This window comes from Strigops habroptila, chromosome Z, assembly GCF_004027225.2.
Source record: "Strigops habroptila isolate Jane chromosome Z, bStrHab1.2.pri, whole genome shotgun sequence".
In the NCBI taxonomy this organism is placed as follows: domain Eukaryota; kingdom Metazoa; phylum Chordata; class Aves; order Psittaciformes; family Psittacidae; genus Strigops; species Strigops habroptila.
The window spans coordinates 22,964,364-22,984,731 of NC_044302.2; the positions used below are offsets into that span (position 1 = coordinate 22,964,364).

Genomic DNA, 20,368 nt, shown 5'->3' on the forward strand with positions numbered 1-20,368 from the left:
TCAAAACATATTGATAAACATGTCAGATACTCTCTGAGGCATGAAGATCCTGAGGCATGATCGTCCTTTAACTAGCCAGCATCTATAACTAATTAATGAACATCTTCCAATAGCTATTATTGCTATCAGAGTATGGTTCACTTAACATCAAGAGAAATTCAAGTAGAGCATTCAGCATGAACACTTGCCATGGGACAGAAAGAGAAGTACAGAATGTGCTAGATGAACTTTAATTCCCAAGCACAGGCTTTTCTCTGTGTTCCAGTTTCCTTTCTGGACCAGGCTTACACTGCTGCCAGCTACTGCCTTCCCCTCTCATCTCTTAAGAAATGCGTTGGATTATTATGCAGAACCCTGCTCAGTTTTTATACATTATGAGAATTGGAGAAAACAGTACACTGTTGCTCTCAGAGATGCAGACTTTTTACCCTTGCCAGAATCGGAGAAAAGGTAAAACCCCTGGGTTAAGATAAGAACAGTTTAATAGTTAAAATAAAATACAATATAATACTACTAATAGTACTACTAATAGTACTAACTTTCCTGTGCTGTACAGTAACAAGCGGTGAATTAACCAGTTCAGGCATGTTATGGATGGTTACTGTCTTGGGCTTTCCTCCAGAGGCTGTTCTCTGTTCATCTGTCCATGTGGCTGCATTGCTACCTACAGGCTTGGGCACCTCTGGTGGCACAGCTGCCTGGTGTGCACTGCTTGCCTTGTGCCTGATGTGCTGGGAGGAGAGCAGTGAAGCTGCACTAGGCACTGGTTGCCTTACAGGAGTGGGCTGGCTGGGCTGCAGCCTCCCAGAAGGAGGAAGCACAAGGCTCTTTCTCTTCCTGGCCCCTGGATGCTGAGAGCCCCTACCTGAGGGTTGGTGGAGAGGGGCTGTTGGTGACACTTCTGGCAGCATGACCAGCAAGCTCCTGAGCTGAGAGAGTGAGACTCTTGCCTACTGCAGCCTCTTCTTCCAAATCCCCTGACACTATCATTTCAGAAGAGCACTGGTTTCACATCCATCCAGCAGGTGAAGCTTCATCAACAGAGGGATGAGTGAGAGTGCTGCTCAGAAGATCATGTTGGAGCCCAGGTGCTGGAAGCAGAGTGCCCATGTCCACCCATCCTATGAACTCAGTGAGGACAACGTTTCAACTTTGTTTCAAGCTGCAAGGCACTGTCTGCACTGGTTTTGGCTGGAATAGCGTTAATTTTCTTCCTAGTAGCTGGTGCAGTGCTGTGTTTTGGCTTTAGTCTGAGAACAATGCCGATAACACACCAGTGATTTAGTTGTTGCGCAGTAGCACTTACCCTGATCAAGGGCTTTTCAGTGTCTCCTGCTCTGCGCAGTGAGGAGCACAAGAAGCTGTGAGGGAGCAGAGACAGAATACCTGACCCACACTAGCCAAGGGGGTATTCCATACCACAACACATCATGCTCAGTATATAAACTGGGGGCAGTTACCCGGAAGGGACTGATCACTGCTCAGGTATGGGCAGGGTATTGGGTGGTGAGCAACTGTGTTGTGCATTTGTTGATTTGGTTTTGGATTTTTTTTTTTTTTTGAGTTCTCTTTTTGCTATCTCTGTTTTCATTATTAGTAGTACTATTAGTAGTATTATATTGTATTTTATTTTAACTATTAAACTGTTCTTATCTTAACCCAGGGGTTTTACCTTTTCTCCGATTCTCCTCCCCATCCCACTAAGGCAGGGAGGAAGTGAGGGAGTGAGTGGCTGTGTGGTACTTGGTTGCTGGCTGGGGTTAAACCACGACACCATCTCTAATTGTGCTTAATCCCAGCTGAAGGTGGCTCCTCCAAAACCACAAGCTCCTGGGTTATGTTTACGTGTTGTGCTGTGGAGCACATGGTGGGCTCCTGTGCCCATGAGGCCAATGGAGCTGCTGCAGTCTTGGTTTTGGAGGAAATATAGGATGCTGTGACCTGCTAGTGGCCAGGTGGCTGGTGCAGGTGCTCCGCTGCTGGCAGAGCTTGTCACTGCTCTGCATCTTCAGCACCTGCCCCAGCTGAACGCACTGGGCATGCTTTGTGTTCTGCGTCCATGGGACAGATTCCCCTGGAGTCAAGTGAACTGACATGTTCACTCGCTTCCTCCTCCACTCCACGCTTCCCACAGCCTTGGAAATGAGGCTGTCCTTTGCTTCATACGCTGCTCTGAACGCTGAAACTCGGGGAGAAGAGTGATAGGGCAGGGAGAGGAGGAGGCCAATGGAGAGCCATGGCTCACAAGGAACCTGACTCCAGGCCTGCTTTTCACCACTTCTCACAGCACAGTGACTGGGAGCATATGTAGTTGGGAGGAGGCTGCTTTAACATTGATGAGAGTGATCTCCACATCATGCAGCAAGGGACCCCTTGGGGCTGGCCAGGGCGGGTGGCACCACGCAGCCATGACTGGCACATTTGTGAACAGATCCTGCAGGCAGCAGGCAGGGCGGTCCCATCTGCCTCATTGTCATAGGTGTCAGGAGGGCATGAGAGGATGGGACCATGGCAAGACCACTGTGCACCTCCAAGCAGCCTCGCCACCACTGGGCAGGGATGGGCCAGCTGGACCCCAGTCTCATCTCCCACTAGCCCTAGCACACTGCTCTCACCAAGGCTTTCCCCACCACCCCGCAGAGGTAGAACACAAAAAGTTGTTAAATTGAATGGGCTTCCTCATCATACATTTTTTCATAAATGGGGACCACAAATTCACAACTTGCAGATGTGACCAGCTGTGGCAGTGCTGTTGCTGCAAGACTAGATACAGGAAAAGTCTCTACTAGATCTCCAGTGAAGTAACACCAACATGCTTGTTTAACGCTGTTGATTTCAAAATGCAGCAATCCTATACATCAAATCCTAGCCTTTTACTCTGAAAATCCCAGCTGGGTGTTTTCCTTTGGTGTGTAGTGACCTTTTAACAACTGCTCCCCAAGTGCTGGCCGTAGAGGATGGGAAAATTTCTGATCTACACCATGAAGCTGTGACCGTGGCTCCTAACCAAAGATTCCCTATGGCCCCCAGAGGGCTCAGTTCCCATCTGAGGAGAGACCCCTGACCTGGTCTTGCTTGCAGCAGACTGGGAAAGACTGTTGCAGGGGACTGTGAGGAAAGCTGTCCCATTCAGGCAAGCTCCCAGACATAGCAGGGTAACACTGGGAAAGGGACTTACTCCTTATTCTTGGGAAGGAACTGCAAGCACACAGCCAAGCCCTCTGCTGAAGAAAGATGAGTTGCTCTTGTCCTCAAGAGCATGGCTGGATGCTGCAGGGCTGCACACTCACCGTGCAATATCCTGCTGCATATGGCTTATGGGCATGCTCCCTACAAAACTGGAAAGTGTCCTTTACCCTTTCACCCTTCTAGAAGGAAATTGCTTGGGGATCGCACTCAACATGCACCCATTCAAAGCAGGATTTCTAACAAGCTTCAAACATACTAAATTCCTCTTGCCACTGCAATGCAGTGTTGCAGCCACCTTTCTTTTTTCCTTTAGAAAACAATGTCACTGGGACATGCAGCCCTCAAGCAGGTAAGCAGCACACAGCAATCCAAGGAGCACACCTTGGAGCCGACTGTGTCATCAGGTGGAGCAGAAACTTGCTGTGGAGGACTGGCACAGAGACATGGGTTCCAACCCCCATTTATAGAAGTGGGGCAGTCACTAGACGAGAGATGGACTCCTCAAAGGCCCTGAAATGTTCTCACCCAGGACTCTCCTGGCAGCTGCTCAGGCTTTCCCCTGCACTAACATGTGTCATTGCATGTCTGGGGAAAAAAAAAATCCAAACTGAGGAGGGGAGTTGAAGCCAGAACACACAGGGGGATGCAGAACCTCCCAGTGTGAATTCGAGTTTGCAATCCACTTCAGAGCTGTGCCCAAAATTAGTTAGAGACAAAAGCAGACCTGAAAATGCCAGGGGAGCCATACAAGCCTTTTTGCTTTTCTTCAGACACTTGAAGAACGGAAACATCACACCTTGGCACTGATTCTGCAAGCCCCTTTAACGCATGCTTGGCAGCAGCTCCCTTGGCAGCAGTGGGCCTGGGCTGATTGAGCAATTACCTCTCCTCCCTCCCTGGCTACGAGGCTGGGAGCTCCAGCATGGAACTGCCTGGCCTATCGCTGTGACCCCCGGAGCCAGGTTTCCAAGGACAGGCGCTGCTGCAGCAGCTCTCTTATGTACAACACATGCTGGCTAACATGCAAATCCCAACACTGCACGTTTTCTGAACTGGGACTGAACACCATCCATAGCCCACTTAGCGCAGCAGCAATGTGACCAGGGGACTTGCAGCCCCTTGCAGCGCTGTGCGCTATGCCATGTGCACCCTGCTCTCAGAGCAAATAAGCACGACACATTCATTGCTTCTCTTTAATGGCTGTGGTGCAGTTCCCTCACCACAGGCACTGCTGGTGCGCTGCTGCAGAGGCAAGAAGGCACAGGACTGGTCTTCAAGACTTCTCCAGGGGAAGGTAACACCAAGTCCTGCTGCCCTGCAGGATGGGGACTCTGGCCATCACAGCAGCAGCTCGTGGGGCATGGGCTCCCCTCGCAGCCCAGCCAGGAGGTTGTTGGCCGCCAGCACTGCCATGGTGCTCCTTGTGGCATATGTGGCACTCCCGATGTGTGGCAGAATCACTGCAGGGGGGACAGGGAAGGTTACTTGCTTGTTTCTTACCTTTGCTGACCTCTTACAGCCTCTTTCAGAGGTCTTCCTGGGATGTGGGCAACCTGAGTCCACCAGGCACCAGCTGCTGCTCCGCCAGGAGCTGGCAGCAGACATGGAACAAGAAACAAATGGCTAACTGAGCTTTTTTAAGTCATCCAGGCCAAAGACAGTCAGCCAAGAGTGGGTCCTCCCACTACCCCTGTGGCAGACAAAAACGCAGTGAAATTTGCACACTGTTGTGTGATTGCCATACAGCTTTAGGAGGATCAGCTCACTGACAGGCATGAACCAAGACAATACTGCAGCAAGAACATGAAGACTATTGTGAAACATCCTGGTTTACAGACCCATGGGTGTACTGGAAAGGCACACGTGGAGGTAAATGGCCCCTGCAACAGAGCTGGTATGCTGTAGCATAGTCAGAGCAGGGATTTCCATCCACCTATGTGGAAAGGCTCGTCTTATGCAATGCAAAAGAACGAGCCAAAGTTGCTTTAGTGGTAAATTGTTATAACAACAGTCAAGAGTACTTGCCCAAGGTATGGATAAAAACCTTCTCTGCATCTCTGCTTGTTTCATAATAGACAGCAACTACAGGCAATGCAGAAGCCTGAACACCTGACATGCTGCTGCCTGGGGATAAAAGGCTCTCCCAAGGACTGTGGGGCTACATAGGTCCTTTCTCCCCAAGTTGAGACCAGTCTGGGTTCCTTGTTTGCTGTGAAAGTAATGTCAACTCTTCTTCCTGTCTACTATGAGCATCAAAGCAAACAAGTGAAAAAAGTCTTAAAAAAAAAAAAAAAAAAGATAATACCACAGCTATGATCTTGTACTTCAGAAATGGAAACTCAGCCATGGGCAGTTCCAAATTTTCAAGGATGTCTCTATGGTTTCATTTTGAAACAGACATTTCCTACTCCAAAAACCTCCTTCCTGGAGAGAGGACGTACTGCTGCCGCCTGCACAGCCACTCTGGTATTTTGCCCACACAAATGAAGGCTCACACACCACATCGTACGCTTCAGGTGCAGCCTGAGCAGCCAAAGCACTCAATCATGTGAGATGAAGCTACTCTGGCCCAGCTCGTGCCATCAGCTCTCAGGACAACCGGCCACCCCAGCAAAGCTGAGCATTCAGGTAGGAACAGGCATCCTGCCATTGCACCAGCAATGGGGTTGCAGACAATTGCAGACATTCGCTTTCTAACTAGAAAGCCGTTGTCTTCTCCATGTTGCATTTCTGGTTTACGTATTTGCTGCTTCAAGGGATACAAGTGAGCTTTTCTGGCTTGTGTCCGAGTCAGTCCCACTCAGTAACTAGCCTGACCCACATGTTGCTTATCTGCAGCAGCAAAGCTCCTCACCCCGTTTTACAGGGATTGGACCAAGTTACTCACTGAAGGCCACACGAGGGGAGGCAGTGATAACTACACCAGGAGCTGTCCCTAACTCATCCCAGACTGCTGGTGAGCCTGTGGTGCTTCTGAGGATGAAGCTGCACTGGTGTGCTGCGACGCCATGGAAGACACCACCTTGCACAGCCCCTTCAAGTCTGCTACAATGTCAATCCCAGGTAAACTCTGAGAGCTGATAATATCCTGCACTAAAACATCATCCTGCCCCACATGGCAGCTCTCAGCAAGCTTTCAGGAAAGCATTGGTGAAACTAACAGTGATCAGCTACTGCCCCTAATTGCAGGCACTCCCACTGCCAGTCCAGCAGCCTGGCGATATTGAAGCACAAGAGCAGCTGAGCAAGCCCCTTCCTAACCAGTCTGCTTCATCCAACCCAATCTCCTCTGGAGAATACATGCACTAGTCCTAAGACCAACATCTTCCTACCTGCCTGACTCTTGTCACTATACAGAAAACAGGCTGCCTGAGCTCACTGGGCTCCACTTTACCAGTTAAAGTTGCCCTGGGCTGTCCAGGGGATACAGCTAGGTCTGCAAAGAAACCTCTGATCATCCCATAGCATGAACAGTTGCTGGCCTCTTCAGCTCAGGGCTGTCTAATTTGATGACACCTGCTGAGGAATGCAGATGTCAGGACAAAGCCAGCATTTAAATTAACTGTGCTTTTGAGCATGTATGCTGAACCTGTGCCCAGCAGCCCAGGCTCACAGAGGATGGGCTAGCTGGAGAGTTCTACAGTGGCTGCAGCACTCCCAAGGACAAGATTTCTCTAGGCAGACTCAGCACCCAGATTTTTAGCCACATGGGAAACGTTTCTAGCAGAATTATGCTACAATACATATATATATTATCTATATATTATACACATCATATATTCTAGGTATATAGTAATATAAATTATTATACATTATCTTATATATGTAATTATTATATATATCTTCTGTATCTATTCAGTATCTATTCTGTATCTACCTATATTCTAGCAGAACATCTACACCACAGCTTAGCAGGGCATGAGCAGGGATTCAGCTTCTCATTCAGGCACCCACTGGTATCAGACTCTTCCATTAATTTCTCCCCATGCATTTAATGATCAGATGGAGATCCATCAGGAAGGTGTTAAAAAATGAGCTGACCTCAACTACTTTCTGGAGAATCAAAATGCCTGCCACATTTGTTTTACATCATGTTGATGAGGTCTTCCACCCTAGCAACTCCCTGCATTGTGCAGTGCCTACCTACAGTTTGCTTAAATACACTTGACCTTTCTGTCCTTCCACGTTTCAGTGCTTGTTCACACCTGCAGGCTAACAGAGACAGGGAATCCCTGTCACTCCAGCTAGCAGGTCCCCAGCCATGCGGACACAAGGCACCCAAAGCAAAGGCTGCCAGAACAGAGTAGGGGCCCAGCCACCCACTTACCACAGTTCTTGAGAGAGAGCAGGGGGTGGTCAGTGGGCAGTGGCTCCGGTGTTGTGACGTCCAGGCCTGCTGCTGCGATCTGGCCATGGGCCAGTGCGTTGTACAGGTCCTCCTGGTTCACCACAGACCCCCTGCCAAACACAGAGAGAGAAAGCCCATGCTGCTGAGGGGTCCCATGGGCTCCCAGGGGCACATGCCCAGGGCACAGCCCATGTGGGACAGCCTGGGTAGAGGCACCTGGGTCCCCTCTGCCTGAGCAGGTTTCAGACCCTCTCTGGATGGATGTGCCTGAACCTTGCAGCACAACGAGTTGCTATTGTTTCTGATCCAGGCTGCCCAGCAGTGGGAAGAGGAGCTGAGTGCCCAAGCACAGGACAACCCTGGGGCTGCTGTGTGATGGAATAACTTATCCTGCCTTTGGCTCGATCCCAAGAGACCTTGGGCCATGAAGGTTGTACACGCTGTCTGGACTTGCAGTGGAAGAACATCTCATCCTACCAGATCCCCGCTGCAGCTGTAATTGTCAGAAAGTGACAGTCAACCCCTGCCCCCCAGCCCTGTGCAGGAGACTGGGTTGTGATTACCTGCTTGTGTTGACAAACACAGAGGTCTTCTTCATTCTGCTGAAGAAGTCCTTGTTGCACATTCCTTGGGTGGCTGGAGTCAAAGCACATGCCACCACAACGAAGTCCGACTCTTCAGCGAGCCTTGTGAGTGGGACTGAGTGGAGAAAAACAGGTCACAGTTTGGCTTGGGGACCTCACCAACAGACCTCAGTAACCTTCTTTACCCATAAAGTTCACCTGCAAGTGACTGCTGCTCTGGGGAGACCGCTCTCCACAGATGGAGAGACACAAGGAACATCAAACACTCAACAAAAACCATACGCATTCCTACAGATACTACTGCAATGTTTTGTTTCACTTTTGAATTAAAACCAAGCCAAAGGGGAATCTAGCCATGCTTCAGCCATCTGGCCTATAGGAGGCTGTGGTACATACTTCATGTTTAGGCAGCAAAATATGGCAGCACCAACTTATGCCAGCATTAAATCTCTCTCTGTGTTACCTACAGATAATGACTTCATAGATTCATTGTAGAATCATGAAAGAATGGTTTGGGTTAGAAGTGACCTTAAAAGATCATTTAGTTCCATCCCCCTGCCAGGGGCAGGGTCACTTTCACTCCTGGACATGAGAGGAAAGTGCAAGGGGCAGGAGAAGACCTGCAAAAGATCCATCCTCTCCTCAAAGGCACAGCTGCCACTTTACCCTCCCTGTCTGTAACATTGCATGTCCTTGCATGAATGAAACTAACTGGAAATCACAAATGTATGGACACAGGGGGAAGGCAAAAGCAGCAGAAACTACCACAGCCCACAACAATGGTTGGCGGTCAGCTGGAGCCCAGGTGTGTGCAGCCTCCCGGCTGGAATTGCCTGACTCAAAGAAGGCAGGTCTCCCTCTCTGCCATCCACTACCACTGCATGGGAAGTGTTTGGGATTCCCATTCCCTCCTTTGCTGCCCTCACAGCAGTTCATGCCAGCTACACTGAGGAAGCCATCTGGAACCTCCCTTCTCTGCTGGCCCACCCCCATGGACTGACAACTTCCCAGTTATCCCAAACAGTTCTCTGTGCTGCCCTGCAACGGATGCCGCCCCTGCTCCTGGAGCCTTGCCTACCGAACTCAGCTTCAAACTCCGCACCACTCTCCGGTTTTGGGCCACTGCCAGTGTACAAAAACTTCTTGACCCCAAATGGCTTTAGGCGGCGGGCAACGGCCTGTCCTAGAAGCAAGAGAGAAGACTGTTTAGCTGCTGTGCCTGCAAGAGGCATGCTACAGAGACCAGTGTTGGGCTGTGAGGGTCTGTCAGTACTCTCCCAGCCGTCCATTCTTCTGCAAGCTCACATTTGGTGCAGAGAGCACATTGCTCACTAAAGGGTCATTGTGGTGGTATTGCTCCTGCCAGGCTGCTTCCCAGCCTGGAGCATGGCAGGCATGGGGTGGAGGTGGATGTCTTCTGCTGCTCCTGAAGCAAGCAGGACTGAACTCCCTGCCATAGCAAAACTGCAGAAATGGACCCATGGAATGTTAAACCTGAAGATACCCTAGGGAGCAAACTGGAAAGTGGGGAAAGAAAGAGCCATCTGACAAAGTCCACAACTGAATGGATGACAAACACGTCACCCTGGACTTTGTCAGGGCTTTTGTTTACCCAAATATCGAGAGGATGATATCCAGTTTGCTCTAGCATTTACATGTACTGGATGCATTTGAATGCTTTAATTTTCAAGGTTTAGGCCTGATGAGTCAAGATCACTGTTCAGAAAAGTTCTACACAGCTCTCCTTGTTGCTCTCATAGACTTTAAAGAGGTGAGCACCAGGGACACCACCTTGGCTGAACACCTCCAGAACCACCTTGCCATCACTGGAGACACACAAATCTTGTGCATAACCTGCACTTACCTATTCTCCCCAGACCTATAATGCCCACCGTACTATCAGACAGACCATAGCCACACATCCACAAGGGCTTCCATGTTGTCCAGCCACCACTAGGAGAGAGAGTGAGGCAGAAAGAGATGTCAGGTACCAGCAGGGGAGAGCCTGCTCATAGCCCAGTCCAGCATTCAGCCAAGTACACCAGAGTACAATACTGGGAGTGGCCAGCCCCTTTGACACAGCCAGATGATCTTACAGCCACTCAGAGGTTCCTGCTTCAACGGACCTTGGTGGTCTCCTGCAGGTCTCCTTCAGCATGCTGCAGCAACAGCTGCCTTGGGATTGATATAATTTAGGCACTGATAACCCCAGCCCTGGAACAACTGCCATTCAGGGAGCTCTGGACAGACCTTCCATGCATGCCCTCTTAGAGGGGTCTGCAGAGGACTTGGGTGCCCTTTCTGCAGGTCCTCTACCCAGCATACAGAGGGGAGCTCTGCCCCTCTTACAGCCCCTGAGCAGCACGTCTATGAAAAGCCAAAGAACTGCAGGGGACTCCACCTTGGCCTGCAAGGTGTTTGGTGCCAGCCCTTGTGCCAGCTGGCTGATAGTGATACTCACTTCTTTACCTGCTCCACTGCCTCTGGCAGCCGGCGGCATGCAGACAGGAGTAAAGCTACAGACAGTTCTGCGGTGGCATCAGTCAAGACATCAGGGGTATACCCCACACGGATCCCTCTGCAAGGTAAGCACAGGTCTCTGTGGCAATGCTGCCACCCTCAGGGTTCTACCTCAAAATTTCTGGGCAAGTTGCTGAAGTTCCTTCTTCTATATATCTGCAGTACCACATGCAAGAGGACATCCTTTTTGGCTTCTCAGCCCTTCCTCCAAAGAGTCATCTCAACTGCAGCTGAGGTGGGGTTATCCCAGCCATACCCTGGCATCCAGAGGCTCCTCCAACTCCAGCTGGGTTGGAGGTGACCCTACCCGTACCCTAACAAGAGGGAGGTGCAGGTCACAAACCCTATCCACCCTATCCAGCCCCATGCTCTGCCAAAGTCCACCCACAAGGCCTGTGCCAAGCAATCCACAGCGTGATCTGCTGTGTGAAGAGTGGAACAAGCTCTGAGCTTCACTCTCCTTCCCCACCACCTCCCCCGGCTGGACCTCATCCCTCACAGGGCAGCATGAGGGGCAGCGCAGGCGAAGGTTACCGCTTCTTGATTTCCTCCAGGGCGAGGTGGTCAAACCCCACGGACATGGTGCTGATGACTTTCAGGCCGGGACCTGCAAGACACCACAGCACGCTGCTATCCAGCGTTGCCCCGGGGGGGTGGGCTGAGAAGGGAATAGGGAAGGGAAGGGAACGGAGCGGGGGGGGAGCGGTCCGGTCCCGCAGCTCGCACCCACCGGCGGCCTCCAGCACCTCGCGGTCGATGCGGTCGGAGAGCAGGCAGAGCAGCCCGTGCTTCCCCGCTACTCCCGCCAGCAGCTCGGCCCGCGGCACCGGCTCCTCCGAGTCCCACTGCTGGACGCGGCACCTGCGAGAGAGCGGCCCGTCACCACGCCGCGGAAGCGGGGCCGAGGGCGGACCCGACCGACCCGCACCTGGACCCAGACCGGCGCTCACCCGCCGGCCTGCGACAGGACCCGCAGGCCCTCGGCCGGGATCCGCCGCGTCACGAACACCGCCATGGCCTCGGTGCCGAACCGACCCGGCCCGTCACAGCCGCCGCCGCAGCGACCCCGGGCGGCCGCTCCGCCCCGCTTCCCCCCGGCAGTGCCACCCTGCCCCGCCCCGCCCCGCCCCGGCCGGGCAAGCGTCCGGGCACTGCGAGCGGCCATTGGAGCAAGCCGGAAGGGCCTGTGCAAGGCACTTGTGCGGAGGACACATGGAGAGAGGCCGCAACGCTTGGCTGGTGACCCACCATAGAATCACGGAATCAACCAAGTTGGAAAAAACCTTTGAGACCATCAGCTCTGTTCCCCCAGCACTGCCAGCACCACCACTAAACCATGTCACTAAGGGCCTCAGTTACACTTTGAATGCTTCCAGGGGTGGTGATTCCACCACTGCCCTGGGCAGCCTGTTCCGATGCCTGACTGCCCTTTTGGTGAAGAAATTGTTCCTAATCTCCAGTCTTAAACCTCCCCTGGAGCATCTTAAGGCTGTTTCCTTTTGTCCTATCACTTGTTCCTTGGGAGAAGAGACCAGCCACCTCCTGGCTCCATCCTCCTTTCAGGTAGTTGTAGAGAGCAATAAGGTTCCCGTTGAGCCTTCTCCAGACTAAACTCCCCAGGTCCCTCAGCCATTCCTCATCACACTTGTGCTCCAGGCCCTTTACCAGCTCCGTTGCCCTTCTCTGGCCCCGCTCCAGCACCTCAATGTGTCTCTTGCAGTGAGGGGCCCAGAACTCAACACAGGATTCGAGGTGCAGCCTCACCAGTGCCCAGTACAGGGGGATGATCACCGCCCTGGTCCTGCTGGCCACACTGGTGCTGATACAGGCCAGGATGCTGTTGGCCGCCTTGGCTGCCTGGGCAGAAGCTGGCTCATGTTCAGCTCCGTCAGTCAGCACTGCCAGGTCCTTTTCCACCAAACAGCTTTCCAGCCACTCTTACCCAAGCCTGGAGCATTGCATGGGGTTGTTGTGGTCCAGGTGCAGGACCTGGCACTTTATCTGTTAAACCTCATGCAGTCATGTTGAATCACCATGCTGGGGCTGGTGGCTGCTGGGCTGCTGGTGGTGTCTTGCAGGGCTTACAGTCTCTCTGCAGCTCCTCCACCTGACTAATGTCACCTTTTCTTCCTCCAAACTGAGGTGTGCTTTCATGCTGCTGGTAGACCAGCAGCTTGTCATGAGGACATACAGTAAATAACCATGAGGTTTCAGGTGTGGGCTGCTCCCTGGAGAGACTTTTGCCATGCCTGCCAGGAAGAGCAGCCCATCTTTGCCCTGGGAACCCACTGGTCTGCAGGCCTGGGTGGGAGCTTCACTGTTCTGTGGCATCACCTCCACTTCAGAGGAACCCTTCCCATTGTGCTGCTATTGGTGCTTGTGTGGGTGGCAGGACCTTAGAGCCAGGAGGAGCTAGCAACACCTCTGCCCCATGCCCAGTTCTTCAGGGGCTGCTGGGGAGGTCTCCCTCAATGAAGCCACCCCACATGCAGCCTCCCATCCATGACTTGCACAGGACATATGACCCAAGCCCTAGCACTGGCTGCAGGAGGGAAAGGTTCCTGCCTTTCAAGCTGCTGGATCAGTGCCCTGGAGAAGAGAGGGTCTGTTGATACCTGGATTGCCTAGTCTGGTGGTTGGCACCCAGCAGTGTGGCTGGGGTGCTGATGGGGAATGTTTAAGGATTCTAGAGGGAACGGTGGATTGTATCATGGAGCAGGAGAAAGGACCTTTTGTAAGCCTTTTGGAGATGAGCAGCTCCACTGGACATGTGGAGACTGCAAATCCTGAGAAATGGAGAGGAGGCCTAGCTGCTGTGCTACAGCTTGGAGACGTCCGCATTCAGAGTACACCTGCTGCAGATCTGCCTGCCTGCTCTCTGCCTGTGGGCTGGCAGGGGACTGAAACTTATATCAGTTCTGCAGGGCTTTTAAAAGATTGTTTAAACTTAAGATGAAGTTTAATAAAATCTGGCTGTATTCTTACAGGTGTCTGTGCACTGGTGGCTCAGAAAAGCACAGAAGGCAAATGGAAGGACAGACAGAACAAACTGGGTGCATCCCTTTGTCAGTCCTTCACATGTGTGTGTGCATACAGGTACACATGTCAACATGGAGGGCTAAGCAGCCCTTGGTCCCAGGGGGCAGCTGGTGTGAATGAAGTATACAGTTGTATATACACATACATGTATATGTGTATATATATTTGCATACATTTATTTGGATTCCTTTTGACTTTTTTCAAATTCCTTGCAACATCAGGGTATTATTTATGAGCCCTGGTGTCTTCTCCAGAACTGGTGGAGGGGCTACTACCAAATATTGCAAACTATGACACTGAACTCTGTCTGTCACCACAGTGATGATTCCATACCTTTGTACAACAAGTGTCACTGTAAGGCTATAACATATAATGCTGTTATCACAGCATCACTAATCAGCCAGGGGCCTGGTAATGTAAGTAAGCAAGGTGGGGCAGGAACTGCATCAATCAGCTTTTAGGCATGGCTTTTTTTTTTTTTTTTTTTTTTGTGCCACTGTCCTTACAGTTGGGTTGGTGATGACCTGTACCACTTTTGCTGGGAGAGTGTGTTTCTGGACCAGCATACAGGGTGACAGGTCCTCCTAGATTCTGTTTTGCTGTGGTCACTCAACCTGGTCCTTGACCAGAGGTGTAGAATATCTTACTGATATAAGATTCCTCAGACATGCTGAGGAAAATTCCTTCGATGCTGTTGAGAAAATTGTAGTACATGTTTACAGTAATCAGATTCTTGTGCTATAAGTTAGGAATTCAAATAGAAGTAGAAAAGTATGGAGTATGGGGGTTTTTTTAGAGTTAATGTAACAGTCATTCAATTTAGATGATACCAGATTAGGTGTGTGTCAGATGGCTGTAAATTTATTCAATGTCCATTCTTTTTCTGTGGGGTTATATCATAAGCTGAACATGTTTGATGAGACTCAAATGTATTTCAGCATACCATGATTCAACATATTTTTTCATTTCTATTTTTTTCTATGTGGATATAGACAGCTATTAATATAAGAGCCAAGGTAGCTGAGACATATGTGGAAAGCTGTGAATTCTGAGCTCTGATCTCTTTCACTTCTGTCTCCTGAGGCATCATTTAAGAACTTCTCTCTCTGCTGGCCATGGAGGAGCCATGATGATAAACCCAGCTGGGACCCAGCCTGCATCTCTAAGCATGAAAATGTGCCAGTGAAGAGGAACAAACCACTCAACTTGCAGTTCCAGGAACGGCATTCATCTAAAGGTCCCGCTGTTCAGCTACTTGAAGAGACACTACAAAGCAGCTCCATTCTGATACACTGCCATCACAGCAAGGGTCTAGGCTGAGCTGGTTGCCAGTGCTTCATTGATAAAAAAGGGTTGCCACCTCTAACCTGCAATTGATGCTACAAGTATTGGGTAGTGGTTTAGGATGAGAGTTTCCACCTCATAGCCACCAGTGACTCCTCTAGGAGGTGTCCGAAGGCCAGAGATTGGCAGAGTAAAGCCTCTCTCAGTGCTAAACAGACTTTTGTCGTTAATACACAGATTTAAATTTGCTGGAGACCTGATCTGAATCTACTCTATGATCACAAAATTAACACAGCTAGGTATATGAGTGGGACATACACACCCCCCCAAAAGAAGACATGAGCTTTTATAGGAAGGTGGGATAAAACAGGTGTATTATCTCTGGGCATAAGCACAGAGTCATACCAGTAAAGAAAACACATTTGTGGACAGAGGGAAAGTGGATTTTAATGTCCCAGAATATCTATCCAGGATTCCTTCTGCTACTCCACAGCAGGTGCTCCACAGGCTTGTGCCACAGGAGATGGGGGCATGTGCAGCACACCACACACCCCCAGGTTTATGTTCAGAAAGATGACAATCTGCAGGCAGAGGCTCAGGCCCTATGACTCCATATGACAGCTGCGATGTGACCAATATGAGCATGGGGCAGAGCCTGACTGGATCACCATGGTTCACTGTGCAAGCCCTGTTGGGAAAACAAAGGGTCTGTGCACTATGGGGCTTCTTCCTCATCATTGCCCTGGGAGGTAAAAGCCTTTGTTACCTAATGGAAGCTTTAACAAGAAGGCTGGAGAGAGCCAGAGTGCACACTCCTCTGATCTTGTTGGGAGCTTTATGGTAAACTCGGAGGCCAGGGATTAGCGTGCCTTTCTCTGGCACGAATCACCAGTGCTGTATGAGGTATCGGCTTATTTAATGAAACTGTATTGGTGGGATTTTCCTTTATCGTGATGCATGTCTGCTCTGACCATCAGTATGTTGTCAGATTATGCCAGAAGTTGGTTTTTTTTTATAATTGCTTGAAAGTTTATTTTATTTTATTGAGCTGGGTTATCATTAGAGCTGACATCTTATCTCCCTCCCTGATCATGTAAGGATTTGTGTCAGGAGTATATGCTCTTCAGCATGACATAGCCATATTAATCTCATGGCACTAGGGTTTTCCTTTTCCCTTTCCTCTGCCCTCTGCTCATCCAGGTGAATGCGGTAGAGTCGCTGTTGAATATGGAGTGACACACTTCACTTGTAAGAGAGAACTAGAAATATGTTTATTGATGTAAAATTTGTAAAAAATTGATTTAACAAAGTTTGTTAGTAAATGTGGCAGTGGTTTAATAGTATTCAATGGCAAGGTATACTTGAGTATTTACTGCATAGAGGACAGGGTCAGATTGTCAGGGAGACACTCTCCTTGAGTCATAAGGTTCAGAAAGGGCCCCCTTGCGTTCTAAACTCCTTCTCAGAGAGGAGTCTAGGTGCAGCTGGATCAAGACTTCAGACTTGGTCGACGGTTTATGTCTAAAGGGTTGTATGTGCACAGTGAATCCTTTCTGTCACTTAGCTAAGACTTCAGAGTTTAGCATGCTGTTAATCACTTACTGAGGATCTCTTGCAGCAAGGAATCTCTCAGCCTTGAGGAGTAACCTTGAGAGGCGTCCCTGCTCAAGGGGAGATCCTGGACTGCAGCCTGCTGTCATGCAGGAGAGCTCATGGGCTCTGCGCTGCCCACCAGCTATGGAGTGAGATAATTGACTCATAGTCATGTTTGCATACCGACTACAGAAACTTGGACCTTGACCAGAACTACAGGGAGTGGGGGGATGTGGGAGCACATTGCTGAGATTAGCCTTTGGCTATTGTGTTGTTATCTGTCTCACCAGAATTGAGTTGCAGCTATCACGACCCAGACCAGACGCATCCATTACCACCACTACTGATGTTTATTACTTGTGCAGAGTTACAGGACATAAAGATTCGGGGCAGGGGGGGTAGGGAGGAGCTTACCATCATAGTCACTCGTTTGGAAGAACCTGTTTGTGACTCCTCTGCCCATGTTGCCAGAGGCAGTGGACTGTGTGCTGTGGCAATGTCTGAACATTTTACCTGTTCCTCCAGTGGCACCAATAAGAGCCAAATGGAGACTCCCAGAGAGGATTTATTTACAAAACAAAACATGCAATGCAAAAGTGGTTTTTTATCAACATGGTATAATACATTGTACATTTGCTGTTGGTAGGCATACTTAGTGTATGTATAGGATCTTGAACATAGGACAGTAAGGAATTCGTAAGAGAAAACCAGGTCCTAGTGCTGTTTGAAAAGATCAGAGGAGAACATCCAGGATTAACTGCACCAAGGACAACTTATTTTGACAGCTTGGCCAAGTCACCATTTGATTACCTAACTTGGGAAAAGAACTAACTTTGAAGGTGTCCTAAAGTGAACTGCCTTCATTATAATACTAAAAATCACACCCACAGCTCAGAAAGACCCCGGCCCAGGTGAAGACCCTTTCACAGAGCATGTATAGTGATTAGAAGGAATGACACAGCAAATACTACAATTATATGTAGATTACAACCGATCACTGTCACTGGGACTGTACTACCTGTACCTTTTGTGTATAAATGTAACGAGAAAGCCACACTGGTATATTTGGCTCGTGGAAGAGTCCACTGAGCACCCAGGCCTGAATAAACAGTATCTCTCCTGAGTGTGTGGAATTGGTTTACTGCACACTGCGCATGAACCTGCTTTTCGGACCACAGTGGTACTGGCTCTGGAGGGCGTGGGGGACGAGGACCTCTGCCCTGGGAGACAGGCGGCTGATCTGATACTGGGCACTGCAGTAAAAGAGCCTCCTGTGGTGGAAATGCACCACCAAGCACCCTGTGCAGGATATACACCATGCTTAGCGGTGAAAATGAGGGAGGGTGTTTTGGGAGGTTAGCCAGCTTTTGCCTGGCAACTGCTTGGGCATAGGCCCACGGTGGTAGGTGCTTGCCTCTTGCCTTTGCATTACTTGCTTTGTCTTCTTTTTGTCTCCTTCCACTTCTCCTTTGCTTGTCTTGCCTTACCAGGTTACTTGCTTTTAGTCTCCCTTTCCTCTTCCCGCAACCCAAGCAAGCCTGGAAGCCTACTAGTGTTAATCCACAGCAGCGAGGCACCCTTCCTTGCTTCAGTCAACACCAGTAACGACCTACCCTCACATCTCCCATAGTGTCTTTAGTCAGCAACAGTCATGTCAAGTTAGTTATTTACTAAATAATGACTGAAAATACACACAGGAAATTAACAGTTTTCGTAACAGGCAGCTGTGTTCATCAGGACACTCCTGTTCATGGGGAGCTGTTAACTGTTGGATGCTGAATAGAAGATGACACCTCATATAGAAGAGGTGTCTCCAGGTCAGTAAAACACATTTTGTCTTGCACAAAAGGAGCGGCCCCATGCTCTCTTCCCAAAATGTAATTATTCCTTTTTTTTCACTGGGGAGAAAATTGAACCTTCTCCTTAGAAATGTAAATATTTCTCTTTATTTGGGAAAAGACTTTGTCTGCAAAGATTGCAAAGCAGACACAATTTACAGAATTAAGGGGTTCCACGAGCTTCTATATGCTGAAGCAAGCACTCCCACCAGGGCGGCAGGCGCGGCAGCCATCTTGTGCGTGGCGGCACGCCCGGCGGCCATTTTGTGCGTGGTGGCAGGCCCGGCGGCGCGGCTCCCGCGGCAGTCCCCGGCGGCGTTCGTATTTCCTTGCTTAGAGGGGCTACTCCTGGGCGCGTAGGTAGCACCGAGAGCGGCTGTTTATCAAAACTCTTCTGAAAGAGCATTATTTTTACTCGCTACTATGTGCCTCAGCTAGGCTGGATGCGGTTATGTCTGAGGAAGGAGCTTCCTCTCAAAGAGAGGCAGAACACGCTCCAGCTGGGAGCGAAGCAGAGACATAGATCTTGGAATGTTGCTTTGGCTGTTTTGTTTTTTCTTTTATTCCAGCTTGTAGCTGGAGAGTTTTTGTGGGGCCACTGTGTTGTGCAAAGTGTTCTGTTTTCATGCTCAAGGGCAAAAGGGAGACCAATAGTTGAAACAAGTAGTGGGTAGACACAAGGTGTAGGGCGTGATGCTGGACCCATCCTGTGGCTTTGCTGTCATTGCAGAGTTGAAGCACTGGTTCAAGGAGTGGAAAGCCTGAGTCCATTTCCCCTTCAAGGGGTTTGACAGTTGCATTTTTAGAGACACTAGCTCTGAGTAAATCCAAGTCTTCGTGCACAAGCATTTTCCTTGAGACCTTGTGAAAACTTTGTCTCCACAGCATTGTATGTACCTTTTTGTGGGAGGTGGCTTGTAGCTGGAGAGATAGCCAACTCACAGGATCGTGGTATCTTGGGTGGGAACTGATTTCTAGAGGCTTCTGCTTGAACCTTGTGCTCAAAGCAGCATCAGACCCAGCTTTGTGGGGCTTTGTCCAGTCCCATCTTCCTGGCATGAGACAGCGCAAACTCTCCGGGCAGCCTGTTCATCTCTTCGCTATCCTTATGAGGAGAAAGGCTTTACCTTATTTCCAGTCTGAATGTCTGCTGATGCCTCTTGTCTGTCATTATCCTACCATGCACTGCTGTGAAGAAACTAGCTCTGTCATCATGCCCTCCTTGTAGGTAGTAAAAGGCAGATGCGAGGTCTACACTGAAGCTTTCTCCTCTGCAGGCTGAACGAATGTCTTTCCTTCAGCCTCCTCTGAGGAACTGGATGATCTTAAGGTCCTTTCCAACCTGAACCATTCTGTGAAATTCTAGCTGTTAATGAAAAGAAGAAATAAGGTGAAAGAAAATGTGGTTTCTTGGTTACTTGGGCTCAAGGCCACAGCCAGGCAAGGCAGCACATGCTGCTCGGCCCTGTGGCACATGAGTCACAATACAGGCCAGGATGCCTGCTCCTCCTGGCCTGGGTGGTGGGTAACAGTAGGGCCCTCGTGGCAAGTAGCGTGCCCAGCCCATCAGTGTCCAGGACTCTGAGGAGGAAAGAGCCAAGCAGCTCATGCAGGAGCCACTTCTGGGACAGCCGATGAGGACCATCAGCAGTCAGAAAGACCCAGGCAATGCTCATGGAGGAATCCCAGAGCCTCATCATCCATTACATGAGTGGGTATCAACAGGACCCCAAGGGATCACTCTGGGGCACAGAGCAGGGCAGGGAGAGGCAGCTGCGTGAGTAGGAGGCAGCAGTGCTGCAGGGCTGGCATCTTTCTTGCCCTGCTACTGGTGGCATCCTGGGGGAGATGGACAGGGCATCAGCACCCTGGCACAGGGTGTGCTGTGGGCACAGCAGTGGGTGCTGTGCTGGAGAGAGGGCCCCTCTCTTCCCTTTACCTCCTGCCCTTGCCTACAGCTCTCTCCATTCTTG

At 50.2% G+C, this 20,368-nt stretch overlaps 1 protein-coding gene across 1 annotated transcript; it reads right to left on the reverse strand.

Annotated features, from left to right (window-relative positions):
• Nucleotides 1-4,368: 4,368 nt before the first annotated feature.
• GRHPR (glyoxylate and hydroxypyruvate reductase) lies at nucleotides 4,369-11,740 on the reverse strand. Its single transcript, XM_030470727.1, has 9 exons — nucleotides 11,592-11,740; nucleotides 11,372-11,502; nucleotides 11,176-11,248; nucleotides 10,583-10,699; nucleotides 9,986-10,074; nucleotides 9,200-9,304; nucleotides 8,101-8,236; nucleotides 7,517-7,647; nucleotides 4,369-4,649 (listed from the first exon to the last, which is right to left on the reverse strand). The coding sequence occupies exons 1-9, from the start codon at nucleotides 11,654-11,656 to the stop codon at nucleotides 4,528-4,530; spliced, it is 969 nt and encodes a 322-aa protein (XP_030326587.1). The 5' UTR covers nucleotides 11,657-11,740; the 3' UTR covers nucleotides 4,369-4,527.
• Nucleotides 11,741-20,368: the final 8,628 nt, after the last annotated feature.